The sequence below is a fragment of the Lucilia sericata genome, unplaced genomic scaffold, assembly GCF_015586225.1.
Source record: "Lucilia sericata isolate MDLA Ls3-8-SP2 unplaced genomic scaffold, ASM1558622v1 Contig000371F_arrow, whole genome shotgun sequence".
Taxonomy (NCBI): Eukaryota; Metazoa; Arthropoda; class Insecta; order Diptera; family Calliphoridae; genus Lucilia; species Lucilia sericata.
Genome location: NW_023994390.1, coordinates 122,501 through 135,000, shown reverse-complemented (window position 1 = coordinate 135,000; position 12,500 = coordinate 122,501). Strand labels below are relative to the sequence as shown.

General features: G+C 33.1%; 2 protein-coding genes across 3 annotated transcripts in view; one reads left to right on the top strand and one right to left on the bottom strand.

Annotated features, from left to right (window-relative positions):
- Positions 1-5,184: 5,184 nt before the first annotated feature.
- LOC119604218 (superoxide dismutase [Cu-Zn] 5) lies at positions 5,185-8,201 on the top strand. 2 transcript variants are annotated; one of them, XM_037956702.1, is made up of 3 exons: positions 5,185-5,562; positions 7,639-7,848; positions 7,911-8,201. In XM_037956702.1, the coding sequence occupies exons 1-3, from the start codon at positions 5,299-5,301 to the stop codon at positions 8,184-8,186; spliced, it is 750 nt and encodes a 249-aa protein (XP_037812630.1). In that variant the 5' UTR covers positions 5,185-5,298; the 3' UTR covers positions 8,187-8,201. The 2 variants fall into 2 exon arrangements, with proteins under 2 accessions (XP_037812630.1, XP_037812629.1); XM_037956701.1 differs by having other exon boundaries at positions 5,185-5,637.
- Positions 8,202-11,563: 3,362 nt separating this feature from the next.
- LOC119604219 (protein FAM98B) overlaps positions 11,564-12,500 on the bottom strand; it is a 1,667-nt gene continuing 730 nt past the window's right edge. Inside the window, 1 exon segment of the mRNA XM_037956703.1 lies at positions 11,564-12,500. This exon segment is cut by the window's right edge and continues 419 nt beyond it. Within this exon segment, the coding sequence (XP_037812631.1) occupies positions 11,660-12,500 (841 nt within the window). The 3' untranslated portion in view covers positions 11,564-11,659.

Sequence of the window (12,500 nt, the reverse complement as noted above, 5' to 3'; positions counted from 1 at the left end):
CTAGACTATAGACTAGACTATAGACTAGACTAAGACTAGACTATAGACTAGACTATAGACTAGACTAAACTAGACTATAGACTAGACTATAGACTAGACTATAGACTAGACTATAGACTAGACTATAGACTAGACTATAGACTAGACTATAGACTAGACTATAGACTAGACTATAGACTAGACTATAGACTAGACTATAGACTAGACTATAGACTAGACTATAGACTAGACTAGACTATAGACTAGACTATAGACTAGACTATAGACTAGACTATAGACTAGACTATAGACTAGACTATAGACTAGACTATAGACTAGACTATAGACTAGACTATAGGACTAGACTATAGACTAGACTATAGACTAGACTATAGACTAGACTATAGACTAGACTATAGACTAGACTATAGACTAGACTATAGACTAGACTATAGACTAGACTATAAGACTAGACTATAGACTAGACTATAGACTAGACTATAGACTAGACTATAGACTAGACTATAGACTAGACTATAGACTAGACTATAGACTAGACTATAGACTAGACTATAGACTAGACTATAGACTAGACTATAGACTAGACTATAGACTAGACTATAGACTAGACTATAGACTAGACTATAGACTAGACTATAGACTAGACTATAGACTAGACTATAGACTAGACTATAGACTAGACTATAGACTAGACTATAGGACTAGACTATAGACTAGACTATAGACTAGACTATAGACTAGACTATAGACTAGACTATAGACTAGACTATAGACTAGACTAGACTATAGACTAGACTATAGACTAGACTATAGACTAGACTATAGACTAGACTATAGACTAGACTATAGACTAGACTATAGACTAGACTATAGACTAGACTATAGACTAGACTATAGACTAGACTATAGACTAGACTATAGACTAGACTATAGACTAGACTAGACTATAGACTAGACTAGACTATAGACTAGACTATAGACTAGACTATAGACTAGACTATAGACTAGACTATAGACTAGACTATAGACTAGACTATAGACTAGACTATAGACTAGACTATAGACTAGACTATTGACTAGACTATAGACTAGACTATAGACTAGACTATAGACTAGACTATAGACTAGACTATAGACTAGACTATAGACTAGACTATAGACTAGACTATAGACTAGACTATAGACTAGACTATAGACTAGACTATAGACTAGACTATAGACTAGACTATAGACTAGACTATAGACTAGACTATAGACTAGACTATAGACTAGACTAGCTAAGACTAGACTATAGACTAGACTATAGACTAGCTATAGACTAGACTATAGACTAGACTATAGACCTAGACTATAGACTAGACTATAGACTAGCTATAGACTATAGACTAGACTATGACTAGACTATAGTAGACTATAGACTAGACTATAGACTAGACTAATAGACTAGACTATAGACTAGACTATAGACTATAGACTAGACTAATAGACTAGACTATAGACTAGACTATAGAATAGACTAAGACTAGACTATAGACTAGACTATAGACTAGACTAAAGACTAGACTATATACTAGACTATAGACTAGACTATAGACTAGACTATAGACTAGACTATAGACTAGACTATAGACTAGACTATAGACTAGACTATAGACTAGACTATAGACTAGACTAATAGACTAGACTATAGACTAGACTATAGACTAAGACTATAGACTAGACTAATAGACTAGACTATAGACTAGACTATAGACTAGACTATAGACTAGACTATAGACTAGACTATAGACTAGACTATAGACTAGACTATAGACTAGACTATAGACTAGACTATAGACTAGACTATAGACTAGACTATAGACTAGACTATAGACTAGACTATAGACTAGACTAGACTAGACTATAGACTAGACTATAGACTAGACTATAGACTAGACTATAGACTAGACTATAGACTAGACTAGACTATAGACTATAGACTATAGACTAGACTATAGACTAGACTATAGACTAGACTATAGACTACACTATAGACTAGACTATAGACTAGACTATAGACTAGACTATAGACTAGACTATAGACTAGACTATAGACTAGACTATAGACTAGACTATAGACTAGACTATAGACTAGACTATAGACTAGACTATAGACTAGACTATAGACTAGACTATAGACTAGACTATAGACTAGACTATGACTAGACTATAGACTAGACTATAGACTAGACTATAGACTAGACTATAGACTAGACTATAGACTAGACTATAGACTAGACTATAGACTAGACTATAGACTAGACTATAGACTAGACTATAGACTAGACTATAGACTAGACTATAGACTAGACTATAGACTAGACTATAGACTAGACTATAGACTAGACTATAGACTAGACTATAGACTAGACTATAGACTAGACTATAGACTAGACTATAGACTAGACTATAGACTAGACTATAGACTAGACTATAGACTAGACTATAGACTATAGACTAGACTAGACTATAGACTAGACTATAGACTAGACTATAGACTACACTATAGACTAGACTATAGACTAGACTATAGACTAGACTATAGACTAGACTATAGACTAGACTATAGACTAGACTATAGACTAGACTATAGACTAGACTATAGACTAGACTATAGACTAGACTATAGACTAGACTATAGACTAGACTATAGACTAGACTATAGACTAGACTATAGACTAGACTATAGACTACTATAGACTAGACTAGACTATAGACTAGACTAACTATAGACTAGACTATCTACTATAGACTAGACTATAGACTAGACTATAGACTAGACTATAGACTAGACTATAGACTAGACTATAGACTAGACTATAGACTAGACTATGACAGACTATAGACTAGACTATAGACTAGACTATAGACTAGACTATAGACTAGACTATAGACTAGACTATAGACTAGACTATAGACTAGACTATAAGACTAGACTATAGACTAGACTATAGACTAGCCTATAGCTAACTATAGACTAGAACTATAGACTAGCACTATAGGACTAGACTATAGACTCTAGACTACCACTATAGACTAGACTATAGACAGACTAGACTAGACTAGACTAGACTATAGACTAGACTATAGACTAGACTATAGACTAGACTATAGACCTAGACTATAGACTAGACTATAGACTAGACTATAGACTAGACTATAGGACTAGACTATAGACTAGACTATAGACTAGACTATAGACTAGACTATAGACTAGACTATAGACCTAGATATAGACTAGACTATAGACTAGACTATAGACTAGACTATAGACTAGACTATAGAATAGACTATAGACTAGACTATAGACTAGACTATAGACTAGACTATAGACTAGACTATAGACTAGACTATAGACTAGACTATAGACTAGACTATAGACCTAGACTATAGACTAGACTATAGACTAGACTACTATAGACTAGACTATAGACTAGACTATAGACTAGACTATAGACTAGACTATAGACTAGACTATAGACTAGACTATAGACTAGACTATAACTAGACTATAGACTAGACTATAGAGACTATACTATAGACTAGACTATAGACTAGACTATAGACTAGACTATAGACTAGACTATAGACTAGACTATAGACTAGACTATAGACTAGACTATAGACTAGACTATAGACTAGACTATAGACTAGACTATAGACTAGACTATAGACTAGACTATAGACTAGACTATAGACTAGACTATAGACTAGACTATAGACTAGACTATAGACTAGACTATAGACTAGACTATAGACTAGACTATAGACTAGACTATAGACTAGACTATAGACTAGACTATAGACTAGACTATAGACTAGACTATAGACTAGACTATAGACTAGACTATAGACTAGACTATAGACTAGACTATAGACTAGACTACAGACTAGACTATAGACTAGACTATAGACTAGACTATAGACTAGACTATAGACTAGACTATAGACTAGACTATAGACTAGACTATAGACTAGACTATAGACTAGACTATAGACTAGACTATAGACTAGACTATAGACTAGACTATAGACTAGACTATAGACTAGACTATAGACTAGACTATAGACTAGACTATAGACTAGACTATAGACTAGACTATAGACTAGACTATAGACTAGACTATAGACTAGACTATAGACTAGACTATAGACTAGACTATAGACTAGACTATAGACTAGACTATAGACTAGACTATAGACTAGACTATAGACTAGACTATAGACTAGACTATAGACTAGACTATAGACTAGACTATAGACTAGACTATAGACTAGACTATAGACTAGACTATAGACTAGACTATAGACTAGACTATAGACTAGACTATAGACTAGACTATAGACTAGACTATAGACTAGACTATAGACTATACTATAGACTAGACTATGGTCTAGATATAGATTGGATTATAGTTTGGACTTTATTTTAAACTATAGGTTGGATAGCCAAACTATAGTCTAGACTCTAGACTATAAAAGTACTTCTTAACTTTTTCAGCGCCAAAAAAATAGATAAAAAAATCTAAAACCCCAAACCAATGTTTTCTATTAAACCAAATTACAATCCCTTAACCACAATGTTTCCAACAAAAGTGTAAAATACATCAAAGACCTCTCAGTTAATTATATTGTACATACTATTTCAATAATATCGAATATAAAAAGAATAGAAAAAAAAACAATAAAAACAAATTCCAATGAAAGAATAGCATGCAATTTATTAGTTAGAATCATCTACCAGTATTGACAATATCAAATTATGTGATCATTACGGTGACTGCACAAACGTTGTTGCTAAAAGCCCCACTCAACACCTGCAGCTAAAAGCCTCTTAATACGAAATCAAACACCCACCCACTAACACAATTGAAAATAGAACGTCACAAAGAAAACCAAAATGGGAATGCAATAGACTGGGTCAAAAAAAAAAAAAACACCGGGAATTTAGAATAAAGTAAAGATAGACAAGATTCCCTCTTCTCTAATTAAATCAAGCAATCAGCATGACATGCCCAAGTATCAACTATTTACTAGCAAAATACAATTTAGTTTTTAAACCTTAACTAACTGTCAATAAATGTAGATTTACTTTAATATTATTAATTTTTGAAAATAAAATTTAGTTTTTACTTAACTCTTAAACCGAACGGGTCAGCTACAAAACTATCAAACGCTTAAAAATAACATAATAATATTTTATTTTTATTTTTCAAAACATTTTCACTTTCATTACGCGCGTCCAATTAAATTGTAATCATGTCATTTCTAACGGTTCATTCACTCCAAATACTTAAATACTTCTGTGTCATTATAATAATTGTGTGTAATTTGATCAATGATCATACTATTGCGGCTCAAAGTATTCTAGATCGTTTTCGTCCCAGTTCAAATTTATCTAGTGTTGGTGTCGATGAACAAGTGAAAATTGTTTCCGGCACAAAAGTGAAGCGTTTCGAACGTTTTACAGTGCCTTTGGGTGGAACGGTAAATCTTTTGCAACCTCAACCGTCGTTGTATTATGTACGTCCACATTTCCAATATTTTAATAATTTTAGGCCTTTATTTGTAACAGGTTGGCCATACTATCCGGTACGGGTAAGAATGTAGAGATTTAAAAATGAGTCAGTCTGAACTAACAGTCTGTACTATATACTATATACTGGACTATAAAGTAGAAAATAGTATGGACTAAAAACTTAACTATATAAACTAGACTATAGTCTGAACTGTAGACCAAACTATAGCCTGGAATATAGACTATAGTCTGGAGTATGGACTAGACTATTGTTTGGAGTATAGACTAGACAATAGTCTGGAGTATTGAATTGACTATAGTCAGGGATATAGACTAGACTATAGTCTGGAGTATAGACTAGACTATAGTCTGGAGTATAGATAAGACTATAGTCTGGAGTGTGGACTAGACTATAGTCTGGAGTAGACAATAGTCTAGACTATAGTTTGGACTGTAGATTAAAAAAAATGTGGTCTGTAGGCTAGACTGGGACTGGACTACAGACTAGAATATGGTCTGGACTGTAAACTAGATTATAGTCTTGACTATACACCAGAGCATTGTCTGTACTGTAGGCTAGACTATAGCCTGGACTGAACATTAGACTATTGTCTGGACTGTAGAGTACACTATAGGTTGGACTATAGAATAGACTATGATCATAACTGTAGACAAGACAAAAATCTGGACTGTATATTAAAAAACAATCTGGTCTGTAGACTAGACTGGGACTGGACTACAGACTAGAATATGGTCTGGACTATAAACTAGATTATAGTTCCGACTGTAGACTAGATTATAGTCTTGACTATACACCAGAGCATTGTTTGTACTGTAGGCTAGACTATAGTCTGAACTATAACTAGACTATAGTTCGGACTATAGTCTAGTCTACAGTTCAGACTATGGTCTAGTCTATAATTCAGACTATAGTCAATTCTATACTCCAGACTATTGTCTAGTCCATACTCTATAGTCTTGCCTGTAGACGAATTATAGTCTGAATTGTAGACTAGTGCTGGCTAGACTATAGCCTGGGCTGCAGATTAGACTATAGTCTGAACTATAGAGTTGACTGTCTTGACTGTAGTCTAGACTATAGTCTGTAACGTAGACTATATTTTATTCTGGACTGTAGACTAGACATTGTCAGGACTGTAGATCAGAATTAAATCATCATAAAAATTCATTGAATACTAAATTAAATTTTACATTTCTTGTTCATATGATTTTTTTCGTGTGAATCTTGATACATATGAAACCGGAATTCTGAAAATGTTCGTCAAATTGTCATCTTCGGAACCAGTTCTTCCAAATCTTTAGAGAACAAATATTTCTCTTAGGTTTAGTTACTATTTAAGAATATATTCTACCGGAATTCTGAAAATTTTCGTCAAATTGTCATCTTCGGAACCAGTTCTTCCGAATCTTTAGAGAACAAATATTCCTCTTAGGTTTAGTTACTGTTTTAGAATATGAAATGGTACTTCTTGCTCTAGAACAAGTTATTCCTAAATTTTCCCTGGACGAAGGTTAAGCCTATCGATTTCCTATCTGTTTGTCTGTCTGTCCACCTGTGAATCCATGTAAACCTAGTACGAACGATACAAATCGCAATCAGGATATTGAAATGAAAATAAAGTCTATTGAAAATCGTTGAAATCGGTCCATTATTTTACCTAGCCCTCATACAAACGTACCACCCAAATAGGACTTTTGAGCTCATAATTTTGTTAAATGTTCTAGTATCTCTACAACTTAGTGATGTATAAGTCTAAATGTTACTGTTGATTTTGGCTAATGATCGGGCCTCATATGACACTAGCATACTAGATATATGAACCTTCTTAAAACCAGCTCGAGTGTATATATCAGATAAGCGGAGTTTTTTAAAATTTTTACAAGTTTTATCTTCTTTTCCGAACGAATTTAGTTAATTTTTCGATTACTGGCAGATCAAAGTCTTCATCGTTTTTTAACAAGATTTAAAATGTTTATAATTGGCCTAAAACCTCACAATCATAGCAAGCATTTTCTCTCCCTTATCCAAATCCATAAAACTTTCTAACATTGTCCTTTAGGTGGCACCACAATGGCAGGCAGGAGCTAAAATAACTGGTGAAGGTATAGATGGCATGATAACTTTCCAACAGTTACCCTACAATAATGACATTAAGGTAACCCTAAATGCCACAGGTATACCAGCGGGTAAACATGCTCTACACATACACACCTATGGCGATCTAACAGATGGCTGTAAATCGACTGGAGGACAATTTCCAAATAATTTTGTGAGTAAATTTTGAAAAAGGAAATTTCAACATTTTAATGTTATATTTTTTTCCAATTTTAGTTGGGCAATATCGATGTGAAAGAAGGCGGCGAGATAAATGTGGCCTTTATCAGTGTCTATTTAACTTTGTTTGGTTATAATGGCATTATAGGACGTTCCATTGTTATACATGAAAAACCCATTGATTTGAATACGGCTCTAAATGCTGATATATTTTCATCATCTCTACATGCTCTACCAAATAATCAAGCATTTCAAAATGAAGAAAATTCTGTGGGCGAACCAATAGCTTGTGGTGTTATTAGCATTATGGGTGTTCCAGTTACCGAAAAATAAAATTTGTTTTATAATTTTATACATATTTTAATTTAATTTTAAGATTTAAGAAAATAAAAAGTACATATTTTTTGGCAAATCGTTTTATTATTACCATATGATTTCAGCAGTTTTTGGTAAAATAATTGATTTTTTCGAAACCTAGGTTTTTTTAAATAGTTTAATATAGTCTTAACTATAGTCTAGTCTATAGTTCAGACTATAATCTAGTCTATAGTTCAGACTATAGTCTATTCTATAGTTCTGACTATAGTCTAATCTATACTTCAGACTAAAGTCTAGTCTATAGTTCAGACTATAGTCTAGTCTATAGTTCAGACTATTATCTAGTATATGGTTCAGACTATTATCTAGCACATGGTTCAGACTATTATATAGCATATGGTTCAGACTATAGTTCAAGTCTATAGTATAGTCAGTAGTTCAGGCTATTGTCTAGTATATAGTTCAGACTATAGACTAGTCTATAGTTTAGACTATAGTCTAGTCTATAGTTCAGAGTATAGTCTAGTCTATAGTGCAGATTATAATCTAGTCTATAGTTCAGACTATAGTCTTGTGTATAGTTCCGACGATAATCTAGTCTATAGTTCCGACTATAGTCTAGTCTTTAGTTCAAACTATAGTCTAGTTTACAGTTCAGACTATAGTCTAGTTACAGTTCAGACTATAGTCTAGTTTACAGTTCAGACTATAGTCTAGTTTACAGTTCAGACTATAGCCTAGTCTATAGTTCAGACTATAGTCTAGTCTATAGTTTAGACTATAGTCTAGTCTATAGTTCAGACTATAGTCTAGTCTATAGTTCAGACTATAGTCTAGTCTATAGTTCAGACTATAGTCTAGTCTATAGTTCAGACTATAGTCTAGTCTATAGTTCAAACTATATAGTGTAGTCTACAGTTCAGACTATATAGTCAAGTCTACAGTTAAGACTATGGTCTATTCTATAGGTCAGATTATAGTCTGGCCTATAGTTCAGGCTATAGTCTAGTATTTAGTATAGTCTATAGTTCAGACTATAGTGTAGTCTATAGTATAGACTAGACTATAGTGTAGTCTATAGTATATACTAGACTATAGTCTAGTCTACAGTTCAGACTATGGTCTAGTCTATTATTCAGACTATAGTCTAGCCTATAGTTCAGACTATTGTCTATTCTACAGTTCAGGTTATAATCTAGTCTATAGTCTAATCTTTAGTATAGACTAGACTATAGTCCACATTGTTTTTTAATCTACAGTCTAGTCTATAGTTCAAACTATATAGTCTAGTCTACAGTTAAGACTATGGTCTATTCTATAGGTCAAATTATAGTCTGGTCTATAGTTCAGGCTACAGTCTAGTATTTAGTATAGTTTATAGTTCAGACTATAGTGTAGTCTATAGTTCAGACTTTAGACTATATAATCTAGTCTACAGTTCAGACTATGGTCTAGTCTATAGTTCAGACTGTTGTATATAGTTCAGGCTATAGTCTAGTCTTCAGTATAGTCTATAGTTTAGACTATAGTGTAGTCTATAGTAAAGGCTATAGTCTAGTCTAAAGTTGAGCCTAAATTCTAGCATATAGTTCAGACTCTAGCTGAGACTATAGTCTAGTTTACAGTTAGACTATAGTTTAAACTATTATCGATGTTTTTTTGTAAAAAAATTTATTTTTTGTAAAAAAAAATTATTTTTTGTAAAAAATTGGATTTTTTGTAACAAATTTAGTTTTTAGTGAAAAATTCGATTTTTAGTGAAAAATTTGATTTTTTAGTGAAAACTAGAATTTTTGTGTGAAAATTAGAAGTTTCAGTGAAACGTCTTATCGAGATCCCCATATATTTTTATAAATTTACCTGAGCATTAGACAAATGTTTATCAATCTTAACTATAGATTCACTTACCTCATACACCTTATAACTTAAAAGTTCTCAAACGATCCTCAGTTAAGTTTATCAAAAACAGCTATTTTATGATGACTTGTCCAAACGTAAATCTTTGCAGCGTCCTTTTTAATCAAATTTTATTTTTGTATAAAGTTTGTCAGATTTCTAATAATAATTCATTTTTTTGGTCTGTAAAAAATTTAAGAAAATTAATAAGTTTTAGACTAATTAGGTACTCTGATTCTTAAGAAATAAAAAAAATTTCAAACTTTAAACAATTTGAGGAAAATCTCCTAAATAGTTTGTGAAAGTCAGCAGTTTAAGCTAAAAAAAATATGTTGGCATCCTTGTCATTTTCGAAAAACATATGATCTTCTAGACTATACCGTTATATTTCGAATAATAACAAAAAGTAATAAAAATTATCATTTCATCCTTTTTTCATCACGTTTTTAATAACTTTGTCATTTTTTCTATACAAAAAAAGCAGTAAATGTACGATTTAAAACAATCCCTACTGGCCTGTGGCTATTGTGGCCCATGTGAAAATTTAAATTTACTCAAATGGGCCATACGTGCTGGTGCCAGTTCACAATTTTTCAATGATTTAATTTACTGGCTGGAGTCCCAATTGAATATGGTTATATCAACACAGCAAGTGCGCGATAATATAACACGTTTATTTAGCATGCTACGCCATTCCATACTAATGAAACCAAGCTATGGATCAGAAGCAGCCGTGAATCCAAAAGAATTTCGTTTACAAACCATAAAGGTATTAATACGACAACTACAATTAAGAAAATTACCCGAACGCTTGCAGCAGGTGAATACTCAAAGTCCACAAGGAGATCAGGGTAATGTTCCCGACTTTAGACGTTTGACGGTGACTTTGAATTTGAATAGAAAATCGAATACGGGAGATTGGAATCAACGCCTGGTGCGTTGCAATGCAAATATGTTGGAAATATAATGAAATTGTTGTTGTGAATAAGATAAGTTAGAAAACTATATTAATAAATAAAAATACTACTTTTATGTGAATGGAATCATTTTGGTTTCTTATTTAAAATACAAAATACTTCCCCCTTATTCACAAACAAAATTTTTATTTTATAAACGGTTTATAAATTAGATTTTGTATGGAAATTTTGTTTTATAAACCTTTTATAAAATAAAAATGTTGTTTGTGAATAAGGGGTTTAAAAAACAAAAGTTACAAATTGGATTTTTTAAATATAAAGTTTCTTGATCGGATGTACATATTTCGAAATAAGATCGAAATTTTAAAGACCTAATTAAGGGAGCAAATATTCTTATTGGTCTAATTCCGCTTAATTTTTTTTTTCATTTTGTTAAATTAGGTTCGTGCTCAAGTTGTTCTAAATTCTGTTTAATCCGGACAATCTATATACTAGTTCAAGGATATAGCTAAACAAATGTTTTTCTTTTTATTTCTGTTTATTTTTGTAATATTTAATTAGTGTATCACTTTAATTTAATTAAATGCTGATATTTAATTTATTTTTTTGTGAGTTCTCATCGGCATCCATAATATATATTTATTCGAAAACTTCGATTCTTAGTATTCATCCTTTTTAACGTCTGTGGCCACCACTTCCGCCGCCACCACGATTATAATTTGAGCGTCCTCGGTAGCCTCCACCACCGCCACCACGATTATTATCACGATCATTTTGTTGATAATGACCGCCGCCTCGATCATTACTTTGATAATGATTGCCACCGCCTTGATAATTTCCACCACCACCACCTCCTCCTTGATGATGATCTTGGCCTCGTTGAGTCCAGCCAGAACCTTGAACGCGGCCACTACCCTGTATCCAATTTTGATCACGTTGAGGCTGTTCATAGTTTTGTTGATGTTGCTGTTGAGCTTGATAATGATGCTGTTGAGGTTGTCGCTGAGGTTGGGCATTCTGTTGCCAGTTACCACCCCCGCCGCCGCCGCCACCACCTCCTCTACCGCCTCTAAAATTGCCACCACCACCACGTCCCCCAGGACCAGAAGCTCTTTGCTGTTGCCATGAAGGCATTTCGGGAGGTGGTGGTGCATGCTCATGAGCTCTACCACCACGATCGGGTACACTACCTATGACATGTTTTTGTATTTTCGTAGCCGTATTCTTGCGCACATTGGCCGAACTGGTTTTCTCTATAATAGCCAAATCGGAACGAGCCGCCAACAGAGCTACTATATTCGTATCTTCACCACCATATTTTAAATGTTCCATATCTTTTAATTTCTTTTGGAATCTTTCGACAATTTCATTTTCACGCGATCTCATTTTATCGGACCATTGAAAACTTTGCACGGTTACCTCTAGACGTGTCAAGAGAACCTGCCTTCTTAAATTATACTCTTTATCGAGATCTTCATAGATCTCCTGTAACTTTTTCCATTGAGCATCCGTCAAT